The following is a 27,359-nucleotide window of genomic DNA, read 5'->3' as shown; positions in this document are numbered from 1 at the left end:
CTCGGACTGTGATCAAACCGTTATTGGGTTGTTGGGTTATAGATGTAATACAGTTAATACTTTCGGAAACACAACTTTGCAGGTAGCAGGCGCATTTGAAAGGGGAAGGCTTTTCGCACCGTACCCGCGCGGTCCGTTGGAAAAACAGGTTCGACTAGAAACCATCACCCTGAAATGCACCGCTCGTTCCCCTTTTCCGGGATTCTTCCTTCACATCCCATTCCTCCCTGCGCAGTGCGACAACGATTCCATGATCGATCTATCGGAATGAACGGGAGTCCGCTTGGTAAACATTTTTTTTTATTCATTTAGTTTTGGATTTTTTTTTAACGCTGTATATATTTTTTCAAGGATTTCCGGGTTTTGGCGTCGCGCTGAATATCTGTCAAAGAAGAAGAAAAATGCAACAACAACAACAACAAAAAGGAAAAGTAAGATGAAGATACTTGAAGAAACATATGACAAGATGATGAACTCTCCAGATCTGCACTTACCTTGTTCGAATTGTTTCTCTGCGTAATAAGCCTAGTCGAATAAGGACCACATACGTCATCCTTTCTTTTTAATCACACCCTCGATATGAACTTTAAATGTTTTTTCCCCCATAACACACGAGAGACACTTTTTATAGATTTTTATAATCCTAAACTTTGTTTGTCGATGCATCGAAGCATCACATTCACTTTATCCGAATGTTACATTGTTACAAACTGAGTGTTTTATAACTTCTATTCACAATTGACACATTTCCTCACTATTTGTTAAACGTGCCAATGTTTGGTCACATGTGGACGTTACGATTGAATTCCAGACACACACCCAAACACCCAAGTTAAACTTTCCAAACCAGACCAGACCAGACTACAACACGTGACATAATTTCCAAGAATTCTACAAAATATTCAAAGTCACAGGTTGTTTTTTATTAAGGTAAAAAAAAAAAGAAAGATGCACAGATGAGTGATTCATTTCACAGCTTAAATGTTGTGTCAACAATCCACATGGGCTGACTGACGCCACCAGGAAAAACAGGTTTCCTGTGCACTCTTATTCCGGGTGTAACCCCCAGCTGTGTGATCTTCACGCGCTGAGAATGTTGACGGACAAAGCGTTGTTGTCCGAACCGTCCATTGATATTTAATCTTAACTGGTATTAATAGCCTGTCACAGACGATTAATGCAAAAACAAAAAGAGGAGTGACTTCAGTGCACCTAGTGAAGTCACTCCTCTTTTTTTATTGCCCTTAAAAGCTCACTCCCTTTCTTCTCGCTCTCATTTATATTATCTCATCTGTCATGTCAGATATTTCTCTTTGCGGAAAGTGACTGACGGGAAAACTGTGTTGTGCTGCAGTCTGATAATACAGGCAGAGAGACAACTTTACTTTCAGGTAAAAAATAAATATATAATTTGCTCTTTTAAAAAAACTGTTGCTGATAATCATATTGTGTCTGAACCCATTGTAGATTAATATTTTAACTGTTTGTCATAAAAGTGTAATGCATCAGTGCTTTAACGTTTTCTTTCTTTTTATTCCCACAGGACGGCCTGACTGGTCTGACATACGACTAGGTGTAACCGTTCGACCAAAATAACTCACATCGAAGTCACCACTTTGTCCCGCCTTCCTGCCCTCCGACCTCTTCATCTCTTTTTCACGGCATCAGTCATTCTCACCATGTCTTACCAGCCTGCCCAAAACCACCATGAAGGCGCCTACATGTCGCTGATGAGAGGCTTGAGAGAGTTGGATCTCCGTGGCCCCTGTGTTCCCAGTGACCTGGTTCTGATTGGAGACCACGCCTTTCCTTTGGCAATGAACAGCCGAGGCCAGGTCCTGATGGCTGCGTCTCTGTACGGCAGTGGGAGGATTGTAGCTCTGGGTCATGAGGCCTACCTGACGGCCTTCCCGGCTCTTGTGGAGAACGCTCTCACCTGGCTGAGAGGCGATGGATCCGACAACCTGTCAGTGGGGGTCCAGAAGAATGTCATGGCAGTCGCTGATAACCTCAGCAAATCCAGCTTCCAAGCCAAAGTGGTGGGGGCTTTTAGTGACGGTCCCGGTGTAGGCGTGTATGTGACAGATGCCTACAGTGTGGGTGCAGACCCGAAGGACCTGGTGGCATTTCTGAAAGGTGGAGGAGGAGTGCTAATAGCAGGTCAGGCGTGGAACTGGGCCAAAAGTCACCCTAAGCAGAACACGCTGCTTCAGTTTGAAGGGAACAAGGTTTCTGGTGTGGCAGGGATCTACTTCTCCGATCATTATGGTGAGGCAGAGTACCTGCCTGTCTATCCTCAAATCCCAACCTCCTGGATGGCGGTAGTGTGAGTGTATACTACACCTCTCTTTTATTGAACACTTAGAAAGGTTTCATACCAATATTAAATAATAAACTAAATACCAATGTTGGAAAACTTCCCTTTAAAACTGAAGCTATCACAGTAATTATTTTTCAGAATTCATTAGAATACGCATAACAAATGATATTAATATGAACATATTTTTCATGATAAATTATATAACAATAATTTTTTTAATTGCACATTTCCAAGTTGGTTGTGGCATTCATTGCATATAAGAGAAATTTTTATTCAGTTATTTACATATTGCATTTATGTCTCTTTATTAAACTCCATCGCAAGTAAGGAAAATTACCTCTTGAAAATGCTTTTGACTGAGAATAAAATAAGATTAAAAGTGGGACTAATAAACATATTCTTTGCTGTATTTCACTGTAACTCTCATATCTCTTTCCCCTTTCGAATTCAGAATCGGCAAGGATTTTGAGGATGACTTGGAGTTCTTACTCCAGGGGGTTTCAGAGTTTGACATCCAGGGTGGAGCAATATTTTCTGAGCTTCTGGTCCATGGTCCTCTGGCTTTTCCCATTGGGACCACAGACCATGGACAGACGTTTCTGGCAGGAGCCTATTACGGACAGGGACGGGTCATAGTGATTTCACATGAAGGATTTATTGGATCAGAGGTAGAGTCTACTTTCTCTTTAATTTGTCTTACAATTTGTACTTTCAACTGTCAAATCAAGCACATTATGAGAACTTTTTCATCTAGTCTAGGTATAGAATTGTATTAAATTGTCATGTCAAAATAGTACAATCTCTTTAAGACATTATACATGAATATTTTCCATATTTATTTTGTAACATTAACTTCTGGCCACCAGCAGTTGGCTGACTAGAGTGTTTTAGATAACGAGTCTGATAATCTGTCAAACTATTTAAATAATTAACTACTGCCTCTGTTTTGATTACAGCCAATGGCCCAGTTTTGGAACAATGCCATTCACTGGTTGGATGAAGGCCGACGTGGGGTCATTGGTGTATTGCCTGATCATGCCATGAAAGTTCTCAGCGAGTCAGGGTTACAGTGTGAGAAGACAAACTTCAGGAAAGACCTGAGTGTGTTTGTGTGTACAGCGTACAGCAGTGATCACATGGAGGAAATCCAGAACTTCGTGGCAGAGGGAGGAGGCCTGCTGATCGGTGGACATGCCTGGTACTGGGCACAGACCCACTGTGGGCAAAACCCATTAAAAGATTTTGCAGGTATGACAATGCACCACCTGCTTAGTTCATGATAATGATATTGTGACACGTATTCTTTTATACCACCCACTTGAATCAAGTCCTAACCACAATAGCAATATAACCCAGATGATCAAGTAAAATCTTCTCCAATGTTTTCAGGGAACAAGATCCTGAACAAAATGGGCTTGAGCCTGTTGGGATCAACAATCGGAGGAGGTCTATACAAGGCCCCTGTACCAAGCCAGGCCATGAAAGACACCTACCACTTCCGCCACCTTCTGCACCGCTTTGCTGAGCATGTGACCAAGGGCGAAGAACTTACTAAGCATGAGGAGGAATGCCTTAAAAAGCTGGGCGGGGACTGTTCCACCTACTTGAACCTGAAGGCCCATGACTGCTCCTCTTATGTGCAGATTCTGTCCACACTCACTGATATCTTAATGAGGTCGGGCATGCCACAGGTGAGTTGACAGAATAAAATACCTTTTCAGCTCCTGTTTTTTGTGAAACTCTGGTTTACCAATGAAGCACTATAGTATAGTATAGAATATTCATTATTCCTTTTGTTTCAAGGTGTGCGACAGCTGTCCTGTGAAGAGTCCTAAAGATCACCTGCTCCTCAATGTGGCTACAGAGGTTTATAAGGTCTGCCCAAATCCTGATGCCCTCCTGCCCTACCTCATCAAGAATAATCCGTTGATGGCAGTTGTCTATAACCACAGGATCCCGATTGATGTTAACACAAAAGGTCAGAACTCATTGTTGTGGGCAAATATATAAACTTGTGTTTGTTAACAAACTCTATATTAACTTCCTTCAAGAGAAATCACTGAAGGGGTTATTCCTAGAGCTAGGCAGTTCGGTCTTATCTGTATTCAAAATAACATTTCAACTAAAGCAGGGCAACAATAAAATCATATTGCAAGTATTCAATGACCTCTATAAGAGCTGGCACACAGCAGTATATAAGTGTCATCAGTATAAAAATGAAAGTTATTATCTGACATGTTCTTACCAAGAAAATTCATCTAAATAGTGAATAAATGTAGACCTAGTATTGAGCCGTGTGTGTGTGTGTGTGTGTGTTAGGATGGGAGTGGATCAGTACAGGTCTCTACCTCTCTCCCGGTATGAAGACGTACATGGCCATACCTGCAGAGATGGTCAACAAGGGATGGAAGGTACAGTTCACAAAATCAAATACTATATTAGGGTGAATGAGCTCAGGTGTGATACTGCTGATACAAGTAGGTACAAAGCTGAAATTAATGTGATGGATTTTGGATTCAAAAAGAAATCCCCCTAACAAATAATTAACACTTATCCTACAAAGCTGTCCACCTGTCCATGTTTTAAAAGCTTCAAAACCACATTCCCTGTCTTCCTCAGATCCAGATTGGCTGTCAAACCGACAGACTGAACCATTCAGAGTTGAAGAGAGCGCAATGTGTTCATGAACAATTCCCCATAACCACAGAAATGGTTCAGGTGTGGAACCTCTGGGGTGGACTCATCTACCTGGTGGCCCCGGGCAACACACAACTGGAGGGGTTGCAGGTCATAGTGCAGATGGCAGTACCTGCGCCATATTACAAATTTGGTGAGTGAGTGGTGGGTGGAACTGCGCTATGCATTTGCTGATGTTAACGTCTGTTTGAGAAATAGATCAAATAGATATGCTCTATCCATGGCCGTGGATTTGGGGTGGGAATGATTGTAACTTACTTAAAGGCAATGGTGCACCAGGCAAGTGATCAATTTCACAACCATATGGTCTTTGATTGGATGCAAGGATTTACCTTTAATTTGACTAATTACTTATAATAATAATGATACTTGTCTGGACGGAAGTAGAGGTCAGGTAGTTCAGATTTGGTATTAGCTGGAGCTTTGGCTCCATCTGCTGGGGAAAGACCCGTCAACAAGCATGAGGCTTAGAAACACTCCAACTAGTTATTTTCCTGCAGACCAGTTAATGTGTGGATTGTGTATCTTGTAACCATGGATATTCAAGAACCAGAACAACACACAGTTTAATATATCAATGAGGATTTCAATGCAGCGTCGTTACGTGGCCATAGAACATAATTGATGCTCATACTTAGCCTATACCCCACAAAGGACTGCATGGAGAAATAAAATTATATATCGAGCACCAGTTTTTCTTGGACCTGTTTGTATAATTCTTTTATTGTTTTACGGGAGATTTACAGTTGTATGGACCTAGAACTTGGCTCACTGTATAGATGTTTTCCTGTAGATGTCTTCTTGACAAGACACGTTCCTAACTCTTCCTAGCATGCGGGAATTTTGCATAGTAATTACGCGATAATTCAAAGCTCAGTTTTTAATACACCCACCCCTTTGTTTTTCTGCAGGTGTGACAACATTAGCCGAGTGGTCCTTGCTGCGCACTGCTCCCTCGCCCTGGGCAGAGTTGGAGTTTGAAAACATCATCATCACTGTACCGTCGGATGTGATTGGGAACCTGGAGCGCCCCGATGAGTTGGCGGCACACTGGAACACCATCATGAGGGCCATTGCTGACCTGGCGGTCATACCACACAAATTTCCACGCAAAGAACGTTTTGTAGCGGACGTGCAGATTTCCAATGGTGAGTCCCAAGGCTTTTTGTAAACGACTGTTTCATACACGCTTGTCCCATCGAGAATCCCTTGGAGATGGAGGGTTTAAGGGTTTAAAGGGTTAAAAACAGTTGTTTTAGCAAACTAATGAGGCGTGTCTTACTCTGACTGGAAGTCCTACAATGTATCTCAACCATAGCTATGAAACCCTTTGAGCGCCACTATAAAACTGTTGGATTTTTTCCGATATTCCTCTTCTCAGGTTGGATGCATGCAGGCTATCCTATCATGGTGCACAGCGCTTCAGCAGCTGAGCTGGTGGACTATAAGCATGCCAAGATTCATGGCCTGTGGGGGCCAATCCATGAGCTGGGACACAACCAGCAGAGAGGCTGCTGGGAGTTCCCATCACACACCACAGAGTGCACATGCAACCTCTGGTCAGTGTATGTGCATGAAGAGGTTTTCGGGATCAACAGGGCAAAGGTGGAGTATTTTAAAAAATGTTATCAGGACCAGTGGCTAGAAAAGCATTGTCCCTTTGACCCTTTGCTAAGAGAGGTACTCAGCTGCTCATGTGGTTTATATTGTTTAACAATTGTGTTCTTCAACGCAGGCTCACCCAGCTATTTCTTATGAAGATCGAAAGACACGAACACGGGAGTATGTTAAGGGGGGCAGGAAACTCGGCGGCTGGCACATGTGGATGGCCCTTGAGACGTATTTGCAGGTAAGAGAGAACGTGTCTTCATTATACCCTACAGTAACATTTTAAACAAAACCATAAACCCCAGTAGGCCAAACAAATGTATATTAGATTAAAAGTCTTTGAACAAATTCATCTAAGTAAGGCAGCATCACTGCTTTCCCCTTACATTTACCTCTACCTTGTTTTCTTGCATGTAGCTCCAGGAGAAGTTTGGCTGGGATGCCTTTAAGAAGGTGTTTGCTGCCTACCACAAGATGGGCGACGTTCACGGTGACAATGCAAGAAAGATGAACCTGTACGCTGAGACTTTCTCCCAGACTGTGGGGATGAACCTGGCTGGATTCTTTAAGGCCTGGGGTTGGCCCATCGAAACTGGCACAGAGGAGAAACTCTCCAACCTGCCCTCCTGGAACGACCATCCCTTGGTCCAGTATGACTGACCTTCAGTATGCTGCTGATTGAAGTGCAGAGAGATGAGTTCCATTAACATTTCGCACATTTTGTATTTAGTGGGAAATTCAATTAACTGACTTGGTTTTCTTTTGAGGGCTCTTGGCGAATTTTTTTAAGTCAAATTTCTTGTAATAAGTTAAACGACAGAAGTTACATAGCCGACCAGATATTTACAGCTTTTGAAATTCTGTTTATTCTTGTGAGAATAAGTAAGAAACATGAATGTCCTTCGCTCACACTGGGTTTTAATATGACAAATGAGATCTTTCAGTGTCTAATAATGGCTGAGTCATTCTGACTTTATTAAAATGTCTCTCTGAACATGTTAAGTGATTAGTTTGAATCATTAACAATCAAAATTATTTAAAAAAATGTAAACCTCCTAATATTGTTTCTAAAAACTATACAGTGAGGTTTGTCACTCAGCTGCACATTTTGCCATCAGTGAAAAGCCTTAGCCCGTTTATCAAACATGGACAATTGGTCTTTTCTGGATATGTAATTTTATTATTGCTCATATATTTATTTGTGCACTATACAAGTTGATTTTAATATATTGTATACATTAATTCATCACCTTTATGATTAAACGTTGTGAATTTGTGAGTACACAGTAATGCGGTGGTTGGTGTCATACGTTCTTATCTAATTAAGCCTATTTATCGGGGGGGGTGAGCAGGATTCATTTATGATACTGTGTGTGTTCTAATAGTAACTAACTAATTCCTACTGGTGTAGGAGCTGGTCAGTAGATTAGCTGACAGATTCTCATGTTGAGTCATGCTGGGCGGACGAAACCTTTTTCCGCCTTTCGTAAGAAATGAGAGGGCCCTCAGAGAACCTCCACTATATTTTGAAATTCATAGTTCAGTCTCTCTTCAGAAAAAAAAATTATTTACTGTATGTTTTGACACTAATTACTTAGAAAACCCTGGAACAAAAAACCTTTTAATTTCAGGCTGTCGACACACTTTGCGTTGGTCAGTCCTATTTTTAAGCTCTAGAGATAACTGTTCAGTCGATTGGACATGTGAACTGATATGTAAATAAAGATGTTTTGAAAGACGTTCACTGTCGACATTGATATGCATATAGGCGGTGCTGATAGGAGGCTAAGCTCCCACACAATGATCATGAAAATAATATGGGGAAGCATTTTTGTGTATGACTTCACTCGATGGTTGTTATTACGTAAGATGCTGCAGACTGCAAGCTCTCTCACACACACAAACACACACGCACATACACACACACACACACATACATACCCAGACGCACACGTACAATACTTCAGATCTTAACGATTAACTTTTACAATAAACTAGCCTGCATGTGTATGTCTATGCTGTTTTATTTTTTGTTAGCTTGGTCTAATGTAATATAAATGATTCTTGTATACATGATTCTTAAATCTGGGTGCAGAGAGATGTGTGATAGATCATGTTTATAGTTCCCTAATGCAGATTATTGACAGACAGGGCTTAAGAGCACTTGCATTATTTACTTGTGCACCAGAGGGAGCAGGGTGTGTGTGTGTGTTTGTGTGTGTGTGTGTGTGTGTGTGTGTGTGTGTGTGTGGGTGAGAGAGAGGGGGTTGAAGGTGGCCTGTCATCACAAAGTTTCTTTAAGTGATTGATACCATACAGCTTGAATAATAATAATAAGTGTTAAAATTTGACTAACCCAGTAAAGTAGTCTGCATTGATGTATAAAGTAACATGATCGATTTGCACTGTTGTCCTCCGCTGCTCTATTCTGTAGGACAAGCTTCTCCTCGGGGGCATTAATGCTGAAAAAACATTAGATTGATGCGATCATATCACAAACAGCTTCATAAATGTATTTTTAATCAATTGTTTAAAAACGGGAACAACTTTGCGTGGTCAAACTGTGAACGGTCTGAAACATCCCCGAACTAAAAAGAGACTCCCCCTCAAATACAAAACAGAACAAGACCCAATGTGACCGCCGCTCAAATGTGACATTACACAGCCAGTGTGTTTTACATACTTTCGGCAGCTGGTTGCACGGGTTTCAGATTTTTGGGGAGGAGAGCTGTGCATTCTAAAACAGAGTTATCTTGAAAATCGTCCATTGTCGCCCGGCAGTTTGCCACTGAGTCATATCCACTGATGTCCCACCTCTTTCCTGTTAATACGCACTCCTTTTTTCTTCTTGCTCTCATATATACTGTCTCATCTGTCCTGTCAGATATCGCTGTAAGTGGGAGAGTGCCTGTCTGGAAAACAAGCAGAAGAAAACCTCACTTTCAGGTATAAAAAGTAATTTTGTGCTTTTGTTGTACAATGACAATTTACCTTTGTTGTAATCTTTTATTTCCCTCTGTCTTTTCCCCATAGGAAGGCCTGATGCAAGGTGTAACTGTTTGACCTTAATAACTTCTATCTAAATTTACTTTTTTTGTCTAACTTCCTGCCCTCTGCCCTCTTCATCTATTTTCACAGCATCACTCATTCTCACCATGTCTTACCAACCCGCCCAAAACACCCATGACGGCGCCTACATGTCGCTGATGAGTGGCTTGAGAGAGTTGGATCTCCGTGGCACCAGTGTTCCCAGCGACCTGGTTCTGATTGGAGACCACGCCTTTCCTTTGGCAATGAACAGCCGAGGCCAGGTCCTGATGGCTGCGTCTCTGTACGGCAGTGGGAGGATTGTAGCTCTGGGTCATGAGACCTACCTGACGGCCTTCCCGGCTCTCGTGGAGAACGCTCTCACCTGGCTGAGAGGCGATGGATCCGACAACCTGTCAGTGGGGGTCCAGAAGAATGTCACGGCAGTCGCTGATAACCTCAGCAAATCCAGCTTCCAAGCCAAAGTGGTGGGGGCTGTTAGTGACGGTCCCGGTGTAGGCGTGTATGTGACAGATGCCTACAGTGTGGGTGCAGACCCGAAGGACCTGGTGGCATTTCTGAAAGGTGGAGGAGGAGTGCTAATAGCAGGTCAGGCGTGGAACTGGGCCCACAATCACCCTAAGAAGAACACGCTGCTTCAGTTTGAAGGGAACAAGGTTTCTGGTGTGGCAGGGATCTACTTCTCTGATCGTTATGGTGAGGCAGAGTACCTGCCTGTCTATCCTCAAATCCCAACCTCCTGGAAGGCGGTAGTGTGAGTGAATACTACACCTCTCCTTTATTGATTATTTGCAAAGTGACACTTATTTTATTTAATTCTGAAATTTGTTTCAACACATTTGACAGAGTATTGATATATTCACTTTGTTAATGAATCCATTGGCTTCAGTTATTATTTTGAATTTATTATGACGAGTGTAAGGAATCACATCAGAAAAAAATAATAATTCATAGTAAATTGTACATTAGTACATTATTAAGATAAAATAATCAATCGTCAGAATAATAGATGCTCGCCAGATAACTGCACTGTTCTAGATCTTCGTTGTAGCCTTCACTGCATGTCAACAAATAATGATTAAAAAAAATTTTCTCTGTTATTTCCATATTGTTTTTGTTTCCATCATACAGAAGTAAAACCTGCCTTTGAACAATCCTGGTTAAGAATTTCTTTTTAAAAAGTGTGTTACACTTATTCTTTGCTATATTTCTATAATTCACTGTAACTCTCATATCTCTTTACCGCTCCTCTTCTTCAAATATAGAATCGGCAAGGATTTTGAGGATGACTTGAAGTTCTTACTCCAGGGAGTTTCAGAGTTTGACATCCAGGGTGAATCAGTGTTTTCTGACCTCCTGGTCCATGGTCCTCTGGCTTTTCCTATTGGGACCACAGACCATGGACAGACATTTCTGGCAGGAGCCTACTATGGACTGGGTCGAGTCATAGTGATTTCGCATGAAGAATTTATTGGATCAGAGGTAGAGTCTACTTTCTCTTCGATTGGTCTTCTTACAATTTCTGCCTTCAAATGTTAAACTGAGCACACAATGTGAATTTTCTCATTTAGTCTATGCATAAAATGATAATATAAACACTGTATTATCTCTTTAAGACAGCATACAGTATATGAATACTTTCCATATTAATCTTGTCACATGTTAACTTCTGACAGCAGTTGACTGTCTAGATTGTGCTAAATAACGAGTGTCATAATCTGTCAAACCATTTAAATAATTAACTACTGCCTCTGTTTTGATTACAGCCAATGGCCCAGTTTTGGAACAATGCCATTCACTGGTTGGATGAAGGCCGACGTGGGGTCATCGGTGTATTGCCTGATCATGCCATGAAAGTTCTCAGCGAGTCAGGGTTACAGTGTGAGAAGACAAACTTCAGGAAAGACCTGAGTGTGTTTGTGTGTACAGCGTACAGCACTGATCACATGGAGGAAATCCAGAACTTCGTGGCAGAGGGAGGAGGCCTGCTGATCGGTGGACATGCCTGGTACTGGGCACAGACCCACTCTGGGCAAAACACATTGAAAGACTTTGCAGGTATGACAATGCACCACCTGCTTAGTTCATGATAATGATATTGTGACACATATTCTAATATCCCACCCACTTGAATCCAGTCCTAACGCTAATAACAAAATAAGCCATGATCAAGTCAGATTTTTTCCAATATCTTTCAGGGAACAAGATCCTGAACAAAATGGGCGTGAGCCTGTTGGGATCAACAATCAGAGGAGGTGTATACAAGGCCCCTGTACCAAGCCAGGCCGTCCAAGACACCTACCACTTCCGCCACCTTCTGCGCCGCTTTGCTGAGCATGTGACCAAGGGCGAAGAACTTACTAAGCATGAGGAGGAATGCCTTGAAAGGCTGAGCGTGGACTGTTGTACCTACTTGAACCTGAAGGCCCATGACTGCTACTCCTATGTGCAGATTCTGTCCACCCTCACTGATATCTTAATGAGGTCGGGCATGCCACAGGTGAGTTGACAAAGTGAACTCTTTGTAGAATGTTCCAGTAGTGTAGCAGAAAGCCTTTTTGACCGCTTGTGAACCTGAGCTTTGCCAGAGCAGTATACTGCAGATCTTAAGTGATGCAATGGTGATTTCTCTACAGTTGTCAACCACACACCGATATATTAGATCAAAATCTTTTATAATATTCATCATTCATTTTCTTCCAAGGTGCGTGACAGCTGTCCTGTGTCGAGTGCCGAAGACCACCTGTTCCTCAATGTGGCTCCAAAGGTATATCAGGTTTGCCCAGATCCTGATGCCCTCCTGCCCTACCTCATCAAGGTTAACCCTTTGAAGTCACTCGTCCAAAACCACAGGATCAAGATTAATGTTAACACAGCAGGTCAGACCTTGATCTTATGGACAAATACATGAACTTGTCATTATTTCAAGTTGTATACAATATATGCACAATTCAAATAAAGTTGCAGATGAACAGGCTATTTATAAAATGATATTTAATAAGATTGGACCTAATACAGAGCCATGTGGTACTCCTTGTTGTCAATAAAAAGAACTGTATTTTTATATACTGGAGTATAACCATTGTTGCTACTGTGTGTGTGTGTGTGTGTGTGTGTGTGTGTGTGTGTGTGTGTTAGGATGGGAGGAGTGGATCAGTACAGGTCTCTACCTATCTCCTGGTATGAAGACGTACATGTCCATACCTGCAGAGATGATCAACAAGGGATGGAAGGTAAAGCCTAGAAAATCAAATGAGAACTTAGGGTTCAGGTGTGATACTCTTGATATAAGTAGGTACAAAGCTGTAAACCACATTCCCTGTCTTCCTCAGATCCAGATTGGCTGTCAGACAGACAGACTGAACCATTCAGAGTTGAAGAGAGCACCACGTGTTCATGAACAATTCCCCATAACCACGGAAATGGTTCAGGTGTGGAACCTCTGGGGTGGACTCATCTACCTGGTGGCCCCGGGCAACACACAGGTGGAGGGGTTACAGGTCATAGTGCAGATGGCAGTACCTGCGCCATATTACAAATCAGGTGAGTGTGTAGTGGATGGAACTGCGCTATGTTTCCTCGGAAATATCTATCTTCTTGAGCGTGGGACACCTTACATAATCATGTTACAATTCAAAGCTCAGTTTTTAATACACCCACACCTTTGTTTTTCTTCAGGCATGACAACAGCAGCCGAGTGGTCCACGCTGCGCACTGCTCCCTCGCCCTGGGCAGAGTTGGAGTTTGAAAACATCATCATCACTGTACCATCGGATGGGATTCGGGACCTGGAGCGCCCCGATGAGTTGGCGGCACACTGGAACACCATCATGAGGGCCATTGCTGACCTGGCGGCCATACCACACAAATTTCCACGCAAAGAACGCTTTGTAGCGGACGTGCAGATTTCCCTTGGTGAGTGTATTTAGCTTTAGACAGTTGAGAATCTGCAGGAGATGTTAAAAAATTACAAAAGTTTTTATTTTGTTTTGTACACCACATAATAATGAGGCATGTGTTATTCTGACTGTATGCAAATTCCTACAGTGTATCTCAGCCATAGCTATGAAACCCTTTGAGCGCCTCTATAAAACTTTCAGATTTTTTTCCGGTATTCCTCTTCTCAGGTTGGATGCATGCAGGCTATCCTATCATGGTGCACAGCGCTTCAGCAGCTGAGCTGGTCGACTATAAAAATGCCAAGATTAATGGCATGTGGGGGCCAATCCATGAACTGGGACACAACCAGCAGAGAGGCTGCTGGGAGTTCCCATCACACACCACAGAGTGCACATGCAACCTCTGGTCAGTGTATGTGCATGAAGAGGTTTTCGGGATCAACAGGGCAAAGGTGGAGCATTTCTCAATTTTTTTTTCAGGACCAGTGGCTAGAAAAGCTTTGTCCCTTTTATCCTTTGCTAAGAGAAGTATTCAGCTGCTCATGTGGTTTATATTGTTTAACAATCATGTTCTTCAACGCAGGCTCACCCAGATCTTACTTACGAAAAACGAAAGACACAAACACAGGAGTATGTTAAGGGGGGCAGGAAACTCGATGACTGGAAATTGTGGATAGCCCTTGAGACGTATTTGCAGGTGAGAGAGAACGTGTCTACATTATACCCTACAGTAACAATTTAAACAAATCATCATACACCCCAGTACGCCAAACAAATGTATATAAGGCTGAAAGTCTCTAAACAAATTCATCTAAGTGAGGCTGCATCACTGCTTTCCCCTTACATTTACCTCTACCTTGTTTTCTTGCATGTAGCTCCAGGAGAAGTTTGGCTGGGATGCCTTTAAGAAGGTGTTTGCTGCCTACCACAAGATGGGCGACGTTCACGGTGACAACGCAAGAAAGATGAACCTGTACGCTGAGACTTTCTCCCAGACTGTGGGGAGGAACCTGGCTGGATTCTTTAAGGCCTGGGGTTGGCCCATCGAGCCAGCCACAGAAGAGAAACTCTCCAACCTGCCCTCCTGGAACGACCATCCCTTTGTCCAGTAATCTGAATATTGTCAACTGAGTTGAGATCTCTCTGCAAAACTATCTTACATGTGCAAGTGAAAAGGACATTTTCATCTAGTCCTGTTTGGTATCTACTATCATGCAAAAATGTCTCAGAACTACAGTAAGGTTGATGAATGTAGTAACTGCAATTGCTGCTCTGCTGTTTTACATAGTAATCATGTTTTAAAGTAACTAGGAGAAAAAAGGGCCATAGGAGCTGAGGTTCAAATGTGATGCTCTGTATACAGGATAAACAACAGACAACACACACACAAAAAGTCATGCAGTGTGTCTATAAGGTGATGAGAGAAGAGAGAGAGAGAGTGGAAAGGTTTATATAGTGAAGCAACAGAAAGATCTGGGTTGTTCTCTGGATGGTTCTTCTTCGGTTGAGCTCCTCGGGATCATCCATCGCGAGACAAGAAGAGAGATACATTATCTACATATAGCCTCAGCTCTTTATGTATTTTATCATCTTTGTATCTTTATCTAATTGAGCTATCTGCTTGCCACGCTTCAACATTTCAATAAACATTTAAATTGCAATTAAAGTAGAAGTTGCGGACATTGAATTTTTAAAAATGTATTTCTTTGATAGTAAGAAGTTAGGAAATTTTACTGTGTAACATATTAAAGAGGTTTTTATAGGTTGCTCTTGCCAAATAGTGACTAAAAGTCACTAAAACCATCCTAGCACTATACCAAGTGCCAAGATCATTAAGAGGAGAGCTGCAGTTAACAGACGCAGCTGGTATTGGTTATTGAAATCGTGCGGATGTAGGCAGATAGAAGCTAGGAGTATCTCCTTGCCACCAGCTTACATAGTCCTTAGTTAAATCCTATTTCGGAGTAATACTCGACAGGTCAAGTGATCTGGCCCTTTAAACGGAGAGCTGGTCCAGTACCTCCTGTACAGGGGAAATCTTGGGGATCTAACAATATGCTGCTTATTGAAGTGCAGAGAGATGGGCTAAATAAATACAAAATCTCTGACATGGGATATTTAGTGGGAACTTTCATTTGACTTTTTTGATTTGGTGTATTTTTAACATGTTTGACATAAGATAAGATAAGATAAGAAATACCTTTATTCGTCCCACAATGGGGAAATTTGGGCATTACAGCAGCAAAGTGGACAGGACTTGTTTCACTGCTGTTGCTTTGTAGTTGCTCTATGACAGCAATGGTGTTGCTGGTCAATTTTCAATTAGGAAGCTGCTACGTGTGAAGCAGTCAGCGTGTTGGAAACGCCACACACAGCAGAGCCCAGAGCATCAGGACGACACTCTTGTTGTAATGCTATCCGAGCTGGAGAAACAACTTTTATTTTTCACTTTATAAGCTTTTTCTTGACTCTTTGACTTCTAGAAGCATACAATTCTGTGTCAGTGTTATGCAGATGACACACAGCTGCTACACCCAACAACACCGTCACATCAAATGCTGGATTTCAGCAACTAAATGAAAACATAACATAGGTCGATTTTATTTGGCCCCCTCTTTCACTAGCTTGATCTTTGTCCCCTATCCAATCCAATAATATGTCTTGCTTAATACTGATGAACAAGTTAACACAGTATAGTTTTGAAGCGCAGCTATTATCAGCTCAAAGTAATGGCTAAATTAAAGCGGTGTTTGTCTATATAAGAAATAATCATTCATGCTCTTATCACTTGTCGGCTTAATTACTGGAACCTCTGTATACGGGGTTGTCCAATTCCACCCTATACCGAATACAAATGCTCCACAATGCAGCTACTGGACTTTAAACTGATACTAAGACCAAAGTGATATATTTATGAGTCAATGTCAATCAACTCACAGGGTTCAGTGGTTCTTTGTCCTGGGTCGATATCTGACTTGATGCCAATGCAGCACCTGTAATACCAAAGGTTTGGGGATTCTTAGTGGCAATATTATGTTTTTTTATATATATATTATAGGTTTTTTTTATGGTGTTAGCTTTGTGGTAGGGCATCAATAAGACACAGTTATCTTGTATTATTGCACAGACTTTACTTGATTTTTCCAAGTCATGAAATTACTTTTATATAGAACTTTTGATGTAGATTGCATATTGCCAATGTAAAGCACTTTGTGACTCGTGTCTGTGAAAACGCTGTACAGATTAACTTATTGTCATCATAATTACAGTGCACAGGCAGAGTGCTAAATATCAAGTTGCAGCATCCACAAATAGTGCGTTTTGCCAACTGCAGGAACAGGCTTGTTATTAGGAAAATTCTTCTTAGGAAACTGAGGTTACAATAAATCACACCCGTGCGTTGCACAACATGTAAAGGGAGGAGGGATAGGAGAAGAGCGCACAAAGTTACCAAGGTCTGCATTGTTGGAAAAACTTTTTGTATCAGGGATTCTCAACTGCTCCCTTGCGTCAAATAAAACTTAAAGGAAAACATTCAGTATAGACTTTGTCTGTCCACTGTTAATAAGAAACGCGCTTGACATGTTTTTCAGTTGCTTATATTGATATTTGCCTTAACTGTTGCTGAAAAATACACAAATCAAAAGACACTTTATCCCTCTGCAAAGAATTTTTATTCATTGGTGGTGGAAATATTTATATAGATGTTAATTTGTAACATATGCAGAGTTTTTCCTCATCATCCCTCTGATTATCTTTCACGCCCTGCAGTTGTTGTCAAACAGCTCCCCCACTGGTTGATTGGAGAACTGCTGCAGGAATTCTCCCAGCTCGTCCAGGGAGAGTGCCTCCACCCAGTTGACCTCTGTGTTCCTCGCGGCGGCAGCGCCGCTCTGGAGGGGCCGTCCGTTGTTGTCAACACAGCAGTAGGCGTTCCACAGGTAGTCTGGGATGTTGACACGCCTCACATTGTTTTTGACAATCCAGTTGTCCGCAGACGGGACGGCACCGACCAGCACGTAGGCCTTGGAGCACTTGCTGCGGAACAGGTCAGTGAGCTGAGACTCGTGGACCCTCCAGGCGTTCTGGTTCAGCTTGGGGTTCTGAGGAACCACATTGGTCAGGGTGAAAGTGGCGTTGCGGCTGGGGACTGAAACAGGGCGGGATGAGAAATCATCAGGGAGAGAGAGCACAACATATGTGTCTTGCCGTGACTGGATCATTCTTATTCTCTGACCCTTCTCTAAGAGAATGCTGATGGCAAAAAAACATGTACATGTAAATAAGCTTAGAAAATAACTATAAGTCAATCATATAATTGTTATTATATAGAGTATCTGCAAATGTCTTCTGGCATATTAAATGCTGCATATGTGATAACTGTGAAGATGAAATTCCACACCTGTCACTAATGCTAATAAATTCATAATCTGTGAAATTGAAGTAAAGAAAATAAAATTATATATCGTGTTTGCACATATTTTCCCTCCAAGTAAGTGGATTTCTACAATGAATTCTTCAATAAACATGATGGATTTAAAGCAATAACGAACCACACTGAGGACGGACACATACGGTACATCAGAGGTCTCAATCACCACAGTTAAACCTCTATTCCCCAAAAATTAAATCTCCTACCTGCATGGTGTCCGTTGGGGTTCAGGTGACCACGGTCAAAGCCAGAGTGGGTGAAGTCCTCATTCAGAGCCTGTCTCTCTCCCTGGTAGACCCCAGGGTGGTCCTTGCCCAGCCAGTAGCCATCCTTCATCTCGGCTTGCCAGGACATGTTTACCAGCTGTAAGGCAAAAACTCATCTTAAAAACATTCAGATGTTCACAGGGCAAAATGCAAGCATGGCTGCCCTATGATATCATATACTACTAAAAGATAGATGAAATATTCTTTAGCACCTAAACTCTACTAACACCAGAGATTTCAGACCACCACCAAGGCTGAGCAATCCCCCACCTATGTGCTGTTTCATTCCCATCTCAATCTGACCCACATATTCTAAGAATGTTATGTATTTGTGCAGATATGGCTCAAAATGTCAAGTTTTGTCCTGGTCCTGGATCTGGATCGCTCCCAGAATCAATCAATCCCCTGTTACCATGGCCAGGGCCTTTTGTTTTACCAAATGTTCACGCAAATCTGTCCGTAACTTCTTGAGTAATCCTACTAACAACAAACAAACAGAAAAAAAAACAAAAAACGATCAAACGACCTGCGTGAAAGAGGTAACAACAAGAAAAAGGCACAGTAAATACATCAGTGCTCTCCATAGTCGACATGTATTACACATTGTGATGATGATGGATTTAAAACGCATCAGCTGATACACACTTAAAGCATAAACACGTGTGATGCCAACCTGAGGCTCGACAAACCACCTCTTCTCCCTGCCACCGCCGTTGCTGGGCTGGAAAACGTAGGCAGAGTAGACGGCAATGCGATGGCTGGTGTCGTACAGCGTGGCAAAGTGGAACCTGACAGAAGATGTAGTAGAGTGGTTGAGACGTCACAAGTGTTGCCATGGAAAATTAAAAAGCTCAAGAAACATTTAAAGGGGCATTTCACCTGCTCTGGCCAGGCCGTGAAACCTGGGTCCACCAGGCCAAAGCCGCAGCGTTGGAGCGCCACCCGCTGGCAAGTCTCTGAAGGTGTCGACGAGACGGCGTTTAAAGACTACACTGGCAGCGTTGTTGGTGCGGTCCGCACCATTTGTTTGTTTTGTTCTCGGGGTACGGAGCCTGGGCTGCGGCCGAAAACCCAGATTCTTTTTCCTTGCCGCGCACACAGAAACCGACAGCTAGCGGTACCGAGAGGAAATGTGAGGCAATTTTTACAAAACGTGTTTTGCTTTAGAAGCGCTCACTGCCCCTTTACAACAAAAAAAAATACCAGTTGCTGAAGAGATAGATATGTACACCCTTTATTTACCTGTTGACAGAGCGCTGGCAGAGACTATACTGCATGAAGCTACTCTATAAAGTCTGCAGCTTTTTCGATATGAAGTGTCTTGAGGTGATGCAAGTTGTGATTTGGTGCCAAATAAAACTGTATTGAAATAGAATAAATTGAATACAAATAGAATTGTATTGAATAACATTAGTACTGCCGCTTCACAGCAAGAAGGTTGTGGGTTTGCATCCCGGTACGAACCGACCAGTGGCCTTTCTGTGTGGAGTTTGCATGTTCTCGCCGGGTTCTCCGGCTCCCTCCCGCAGATTGGGGTTAAGTTAATTGGAGACTATAACGCCACCCTTTTTTTTAAAATTACCTGTTGACAAAGCGCTGACAGAGACGGGCAGCAGCAGCTGTGGAAGCCCCCCACTCTGGCACCTTCTCTTTATAGAAGAACTTCATACATTCTGGCACATCCTGGGGCAGAAAAAAAAAAGAAAGAAATAAAAGAGGCTCCTGAGTGAACCGCCACCACAAACATGCAGATGTGTGTTTAATTTTTTGCTTGAAATCTCCAAGGTCACAAACCTCGAAGCGTTGCACAACATCGGCGTGGACAGAGAGGAGGGACAGGAGCAGAGCGCACAAAGTCACCGAGGTCTGCATCGCGGACGAAACTGTTGGAATCAGGGATTCTCGACTGCCCCCTTGAGTCACACAAAGCAACAAAGGAAAGGACAACCTTCAGTGTAGAGTGTGTCGGTCCACTGTAAAGTCTCTTTTGCATGTGTGTGTATTTCCACTCACCTGTTGGTGCACCACACTCTGCCCGGGGCCAGAAACCCGCTTTTATACGTGACTTCCCTTCACCTCTCACCTCGTTTGTCCGCTCGTTTTATCTGCATCGCTGCCGACACGTGGTATTTGTGTGGGGTGAACCTGAGACGACATCCTGAATATGAATTTGTTTACAAGTCAAGTACAATTTGAGCTAATTTTACTCCTCCTACTACTACTACTACTACAACACTTTACTTCTGCAGCTTTATACATCTGCTACAGTACAAATCATAAGCAAATGTTGTATTTCTTATTCCATTAGATTTATTCAATAACTCTAGTTACACGTTTCTTTGAAGTTTCAGATCAATTATACAAGATATAACCAAGAAATAAACTATGACATATTAATATACAGGTGAAGATATGACTTGTGACTGATCTGCAGGGGAAATGTACAAGTTACCCTGTAGTTTTTGGTTAGTGTATGATACAATTAAATTAAAAATATCTGTGTACACATTAATGCATTTTAACAATAATCCAGTAATATAATATACGTTATTTTGAATTGGAGCATTCTGAACAAGGAGTACCTGTACATTTCAAGTATGTTTTCATGACTATACTTTCCTTCTTGGTCGAATTTTTATCACATGGCATTGGAATTCATGTTTGCCTCACACTGTATAAAGTCATGTGTATTTCCAATACGTATAATTCTATTTTTTAAGCTATACTGCCTAATTTCTGGGGAACAAGATACTTTTACACAATCACTACAAGTCGGACAGGAAAGCAACAGCTTCGTGATGATGGTGAGATATTCAAGCTGAAAATATTTTTTTATGTAACCAGTATTTTTGCATTGATGAGTTGTAACGCAGCAAAGCTGTCTGATGTTCGCTCCTTACGTTTGATATGAAGATCGCCTACAGGAAAGTTTACAACATGTGCATCAGGCAGCTTCTGGCGAGGTATCGCTGAGATATCTGTGCATGTGCTGCTTCTCCCACGGTCGCAGCACATGCTGTGTGTGCAAAGCTGACAACTGGACTCCTCCCAGTTTTCTGACCCACACTCCTGCAACACATGACTTCTCTACACGAGGTGCTCCGGTTTTATAAGGACATCTGAGTTCTAGCTCGTGGACACATCTTCCTGGACGGCCGTCGTCCCTCGCTTTTCTCGCATGCAGCCGAAGCGATGGCAGGAACGCCCCTGGGCATATGCAGACTCAACCCTCATGGGTCACCCTCCGACCTTCCAACCCTTTGTCCCTTCACCTTCGCCCCCTCGCCCCAGACCCCTCATCCCATTATCCCTTACCCTTCGACCACTCACCCCAGACCCCTCATCCCATTATCCCTTACCCTTTGACCACTCACCCCAGACCCCTCCTCCCATTATCCCATACCCTTCATCCCTTACCCTTTGACCCCTCACCACAGACCCGTCATCCCATTATCCCTTACCCTTCATCCTTTACCCTTTGACCCCTCACCACAGACCCCTCATCCCATTATCCCTTACCCTTCATCCCTTACCCTTCGACCCCTCAACCCAGACCCCTCATCCCATTATCCCTTACCCTTCATCCCTTACCCTTCGACCCCTCATCCCTTCATCCCTCTGCCCTCTCATTTTTCCTCATCATCCCAATATGCATTATATGTAATAACCTCAAATATCCAGCGCCTTCCTCGTGAGGAGAAACATCCCTGAAGCATCCCCCCTTCTTTTTTTATCTGATAGGAGAGACTGCATGTTTAATTTGTAAGTGTAAATGTAATAAGAGTCAAAATATCTAAGAGTATTAAGATTAAAAGCACATTTACTGCAGTTGCCTCTGTGAAAGTTATATCGCCGTCGTGCATTATGACGCTGTGAGTTTACAATTGTTTATGGTTTAAATTGTTGACGAGGTGGAAAAGAAGAAAAATGTTTTGCTTCACAAACCTGTTGGATTCTTCTCTGAAATATTGAATGATACTACAACTTAATTGTAAAGCTCAAAATGAAACCAACTGAGATGTTCAGAGAGGAAAATGTAAAGGCATATAATTTCATTATCAAATGTTTTTTATGTAGAGTCTCAATCTGAAGAGTTTCAGGAAACTCAAGCTATTAGATTTGATCAGAACAACAACATTCTTTTACACTAAAATGTATAGAAGTATGAATTGGCATAAGGTGGACAGACAAGTGTGAGTAATTTTCAAACTGAAAATCTTATAACAAGGTAAATGAACCGTATTATAGCGCTTTTCTAACCTTATCGACCTCCCAAAGAACATCATAAATTTCCCTCTACTCATCAATGATGTTAGCTTAATTTATAAATGTGTTGACAGTCACAATCCTTAAAATGATTTGAAGGTAAACTAGAGAACGCTGCATGTTGAATAACAGTGAATTAGAAAGAAAAAAAAAAAACAGAAAAGCCCACAGAGGCTGGTGGATGCCGGAGAAAACACAGAAAACATCGAGGGTGAGATAAAGACGGAGGCTTTTATTTAATCAGCCTCGTGTTTTCCCATTACTCTGCTGGCATTCATTTTTCACACTAACCAAACATGTGCATCTCACAGTTGCACGCGACCGCGAGACGCCACCGAGCACTACACAACGTCGTAATTATGTTTGTCCGCAGCGTAATTGCTTTTATTATGAAGGGAAATAAACAAATGCAGTAGTTAATGACCCATACTGTTTGGCTTTTTCTATCTAATTTAAGATGTAAATAGTGTAAACATACAGAGATGGGAAGAAAAGACAAAGTGAGGAGTCAGATCCTCGTAGTTTTTGATTAATTCGCCTTTTTTAATCTGACGTTGTAGGTGTGCGACTTCAAACAAATAGCAAAATAGATAAAATCCCATCGTCTTCATTTAATTATGAAGAAATCGACTCCTGTTCGTTGCGTCCTCTTGACTTGTCGTTGCAAAACAAAAGACAGGTGTTGTTGCGCGAGTCTGCCTCTAGGTTGCAGTGTTGAATTGTGAGTTCAAGTTCACCTCCTCGTTTTCGTCTGCTGAAATTCAGTTGCACTGCAGCCCCCCCGCCCCCCCCCCCCCCCCCCCCCCCCCCCCGAGAATACTCGTTCTGCAAAGGGGACGATCACACCGCTGATAAGCCGTCCATAAAAAACAGTAAATTACAGTTTTGTCTCTGTGGATCGCTTCAAAGCCGTAAAAATAATTTGGGATTGTGACAGATAATCATTGAAGATGACGCCGAATGACAGGAGAACGAGTTAATCGCCACTATGATGGATTTTAGTAACATCATGCGTGTGTGTTTGTTTTTTCGGATTTGAAAACTTCGATTTGAGCGGACATCTTTAATTGACTTGAACGGCGCTCTGTCACAGATTTAGACTGATCCTCGCCTCCAAAGTCTGCCAGTGTCCGTTTGAAAAGCAGGGAACTTGTGAGTGAGCGACTGTAGAGCAGGAAACAAAAATCACTGCTGTGCAGATGCTGTTGAATTACACTCGTGGGGCAATTTTCCGGATTCACCTATTGGACGCCAGCCTCTCAGGAATCCAGGAAACCACGTGTTTGTGGATTAACATGGCCGGTCCTTGTCACTTAGTTAACTGGCTGGTGAGATTGTAAATTAATTTGATTTGCTCGTAAATTGCCTTCGGGCTCTCCGGTTGTACAGATCCAATGTGGAAAATGAAGGTTGTAGTTACTGGATGATAATGATCAGTTGTCAGCTTTTTTTTTTTTTTTAAATGTGTCTGTGAAGCTTTTAGAACAAAATTTTCCGTTATTTGTAATAACGCCAGTGCAGTTTTTCAGAATCCAAGACATCTCTTTATGACCTCAAATATACTGTCATATACAAATACTCCCTAATTTTATGAGAGTTGCATATAAATATGACATTTTTACATTGTTGACATATTTCAGGAGTGCGTTGCTGCTGTTTGGGCTCTTTGCAGCACTACCTGCTCAAATCGGTCAATGAGTTTAAGTAATCAAGAAGTTTATTTTCTGTTATTGGAGGGTTTCTTGAGGCCTAACTTGATTCTAGAGTTCCACATCTGGGGGTTTGACGAGGTTAGGAGATGATCAACAGAATCCATGAATGTCAATTGAGCTTCAATTCCTTTCAATGCAATGTCTTCCACAAGGTCCACTCAGTAGCTGCTCTGGAGCTTTTGATCATATCAGATGATCAAACATTAATTTTGAATAAGGTTAAAAGAAAAACGTGATTGATGAAATCCAAATCAATGAACAGTGCACTGTGAGTTTTATTTTACAACTATGTATCAGGTAGTATTTGACAAAACTTGCACTATGTTGTGTGAGTAATTGAAGTGTGTTATCTTGGCCCTTCACAGTTTGAGTGACTGGGTGGAACTGAACTGACGAGGTTCTGGTACAGCCCCACTGCAGCGCTGCTGAGGGAGGAAAAAAAGGTGAGACTGCAACTTTCCACACACTCACCTCTCCGTCTTCTCCGAGGACAGATGGCCAGACACACACCTCAGCCCTGGAAGAAAAAGGAAAGAATCCAATCACGCACAACAGATTCACCCCCCCACCTCCCCCTCCTCCTCCAACACCCACTTACTAGTCCCCCACCCCACACACCTTCACTCCTCCCCCACTCCCCCTTTATCATTTTCTCTCATTCTTTTTTCATCTTTTTAAGTTGATTCATTTCAGATGCATTCATACATTTTCAATATCTTTATGTATGAGTCTGTCTCCCTCCTCCCCTTCCTCCTCTACACCTTCCCTTGTACCTTCTTTCCTCCTCCCCTCATTTTCTCTCCTTCTCTCTCCCTCTTCCTTTTTTCGCTCCTCCCATTCTCAGCTCTCCCTCCTTCCCTCCTTCCCTCCTTCCTTATTCCCTCTCTCCCTCCTTCCTTTCTTCCCTCCCTCCATCCTATTACTGTAATCTATCACTCTTCCATCAGCCACCATGCAAACAGGCCTCCTGGTTCCCATAGCAACCGCCTCCGGCCCGGCAGTGCGCAGGCCCTCTCTGATTGGCTGGCAGGGCCTAGGCTGTCTCAGTCTGTCTGGGAGATGTGGTAATTGGCTGGGAAGTCAAACACACACACGGCCATACGAGCATGCACACACACACACACACACACACACACACACACACACACACACACACATATAGACACGGCCATACGAGCATGCACACACAAACACAAACACACACACACACACACACACACACACACACACACACACACACACGGTACAGTAACCATGCACACAAATACACACACATAAACACACTAACTAGGCCTATATTCTGGGCTTAAATAAATATGCATACACATATTTTGATGGGTATTGAGTGGAAACACAAACACACACACACACACACACACACACACACACACACACACACACACATACACACACACACACACACTGCATATATGAAAGGCAGACTGGGGTCAGAATAATGAAACCCATAAGAAGATTGGGGGCTGTAGGCTGTGTGTGTGTGTGTGTGTGTGTGTGTGTGTGTGTGTGTGTGTGTGTGTGTGTGTGCGCGTGCACGGAGCCTACAGTATGTGTGTAAAAGTACAAGCATGATGTGTATGTTGTGTGCACGTGTGTGTGTCGGGGGGGTTGGTAGTGGGCAGGATTTTGGATAAGGTTGGAGCTCTGCCAAAGGATGGATGGAGGAATCTTTTTTTTTTAGCATTAAAAATACCTATATTCCCCCAAGGAGCTAAGTGTGCACTAGTTTTTGGTTTTCGGGCTTCTGGAAGGAAACAGGGAATGGAGAAAAAAAAAATGGAATTGATGATCAGCTTGACTTCACCCTGCTGCTGCTGCTCAGCCAGGTCTGGCCAACACAGCAGCTATGATGAATGTCTCATCTCCAGGAATACATCACAAATAGCAAAACTGTACCTGCCCCGAATAGCAAAGTGTATTCTCTTCTGCAGTGTTGTCAAAAAAACAGTTGTGGACAACGGGGGCTCTTTTGTCCCCCATTCCCAGGTTTTACCGGCCCGATACCGAAGCAGAAACATGGCTGTCCCTTAATCTTTTGTCAATTCATAGCAAATTTGTACATTTTTCAGAAGGCTAGTATATTTTTGGAGCGCACTGCAAAAAAAGAAAAAGACAAGGGTTCCGCTAAACGTGTCTAAGCTTCAACGGGTGCTAAATTGGCATCGATAATGAGTTGTTCAGAGGGTTGAAAACGGACTTTGAACACATTGGATAGATTGATTGTTATCTGCACAGTGAAAAGAGGGGAAAAAATGTCGGCCTGAAAGTACAACTGCATGGGAGGAAGAATTGTGTGGGCTAGAAGGTCCACCCAACATGAGTGAAAAAAAAAACTGACTGGTAAACTGCCCTAGTTGGCAACGATACAGAAAACCAGACGAGCAGACAGACTGACGGACTGCATCCAAAAACACACAAATATTCAGTGTTTTATACCGAAGAGGCCAGAACAAATGAATGCACACGCACGCACACACACACACACACACACACGCACACACATACACACATACACACACACACACGCACACACACACACACACGCACCCACACACGCACACTGACACATAACAACAAAGGTAGAGGTCAATTTTCAATCTCATCTTTTTAATGGAAAAAAATGAGTCGAGGGAAGAGAGAAAAAACTGGGTAAATCGAGAAAAGCCGTATGAATTCACAAAGAATGACTGACAGCAGTGATGACAGCAATGCGGTCGCAGTCCACATTTCAAAGCATTCCCAGGTACCAGTACCAGACAAAGAAAGAGAGACAGAGAGGTGGGCGGGGATGGGGGGGCGGGGGGGGGGGGGGGGGGGGGGGGGGGGGGTTGGGGACAGTTTAAAAAATGTCCGAGAAGATTTCATCTTCCTCTCAAGGTAAAAAATACAAATTAAAAACTCTCTTTATCCAGTGTTGTTCACAACAGACGATCACGTTGAAAATATGTCAAGATTGGAAATAAAAAGTGCACCCCACACTCGCACACACACACACTGGCACACACACACACACTTGCAATTATGTTCTTATTTTTGCAGAATAAAAAAAGGAAAGAAAAGTGCAAGCAAGATCACAGAACGACGATTTACAAG

The 27,359-nt window shown here is 42.6% G+C and overlaps 3 protein-coding genes across 6 annotated transcripts; 2 read left to right on the top strand and 1 right to left on the bottom strand.

The window, feature by feature from the left end:
* The first annotated feature begins 7 nt into the window (after nt 1-7).
* LOC118295555 (TRPM8 channel-associated factor homolog) lies at nt 8-8,364 on the top strand. Of its 4 annotated transcripts, XM_035621735.2 has the most exons (14): nt 8-148; nt 352-431; nt 1,304-1,391; nt 1,544-2,326; nt 2,772-2,988; nt 3,277-3,568; nt 3,710-4,011; nt 4,124-4,298; nt 4,640-4,731; nt 4,940-5,150; nt 5,929-6,165; nt 6,399-6,622; nt 6,753-6,866; nt 7,043-8,364. In XM_035621735.2, exons 4-14 carry the CDS (start codon nt 1,680-1,682, stop codon nt 7,283-7,285), a joined length of 2,754 nt encoding a protein of 917 aa, XP_035477628.1. In that variant the 5' UTR covers nt 8-148; nt 352-431; nt 1,304-1,391; nt 1,544-1,679; the 3' UTR covers nt 7,286-8,364. The 4 variants fall into 4 exon arrangements, with proteins under 4 accessions (XP_035477628.1, XP_035477632.1, XP_035477631.1 ...); XM_035621739.2 differs by lacking the exon at nt 1,304-1,391; XM_035621736.2 differs by lacking the exons at nt 8-148; nt 352-431 and adding an exon at nt 158-286.
* A 149-nt stretch (nt 8,365-8,513) lies between these two features.
* On the top strand, nt 8,514-15,232 carry zgc:162193 (TRPM8 channel-associated factor homolog). Its single transcript, XM_035621740.2, has 12 exons — nt 8,514-9,571; nt 9,764-10,427; nt 10,939-11,155; nt 11,440-11,731; nt 11,872-12,173; nt 12,378-12,552; nt 12,812-12,906; nt 13,006-13,216; nt 13,352-13,588; nt 13,801-14,024; nt 14,156-14,269; nt 14,448-15,232. Exons 2-12 carry the CDS (start codon nt 9,781-9,783, stop codon nt 14,682-14,684), a joined length of 2,751 nt encoding a protein of 916 aa, XP_035477633.2. The 5' UTR covers nt 8,514-9,571; nt 9,764-9,780; the 3' UTR covers nt 14,685-15,232.
* A 1,995-nt stretch (nt 15,233-17,227) lies between these two features.
* si:dkey-243k1.3 (endonuclease domain-containing 1 protein-like) lies at nt 17,228-20,420 on the bottom strand. Its single transcript, XM_035623939.2, has 6 exons — nt 20,284-20,420; nt 20,065-20,183; nt 19,853-19,953; nt 18,944-19,058; nt 18,211-18,367; nt 17,228-17,722 (listed from the first exon to the last, which is right to left on the bottom strand). The coding sequence occupies exons 2-6, from the start codon at nt 20,140-20,142 to the stop codon at nt 17,331-17,333; spliced, it is 843 nt and encodes a 280-aa protein (XP_035479832.2). The 5' UTR covers nt 20,143-20,183; nt 20,284-20,420; the 3' UTR covers nt 17,228-17,330.
* Nucleotides 20,421-27,359: the final 6,939 nt, after the last annotated feature.

This window comes from Scophthalmus maximus, chromosome 11 (assembly GCF_022379125.1).
Source record: "Scophthalmus maximus strain ysfricsl-2021 chromosome 11, ASM2237912v1, whole genome shotgun sequence".
NCBI classification, from domain to species: domain Eukaryota; kingdom Metazoa; phylum Chordata; class Actinopteri; order Pleuronectiformes; family Scophthalmidae; genus Scophthalmus; species Scophthalmus maximus.
This window is presented reverse-complemented; position numbering and strand designations above follow the sequence as displayed.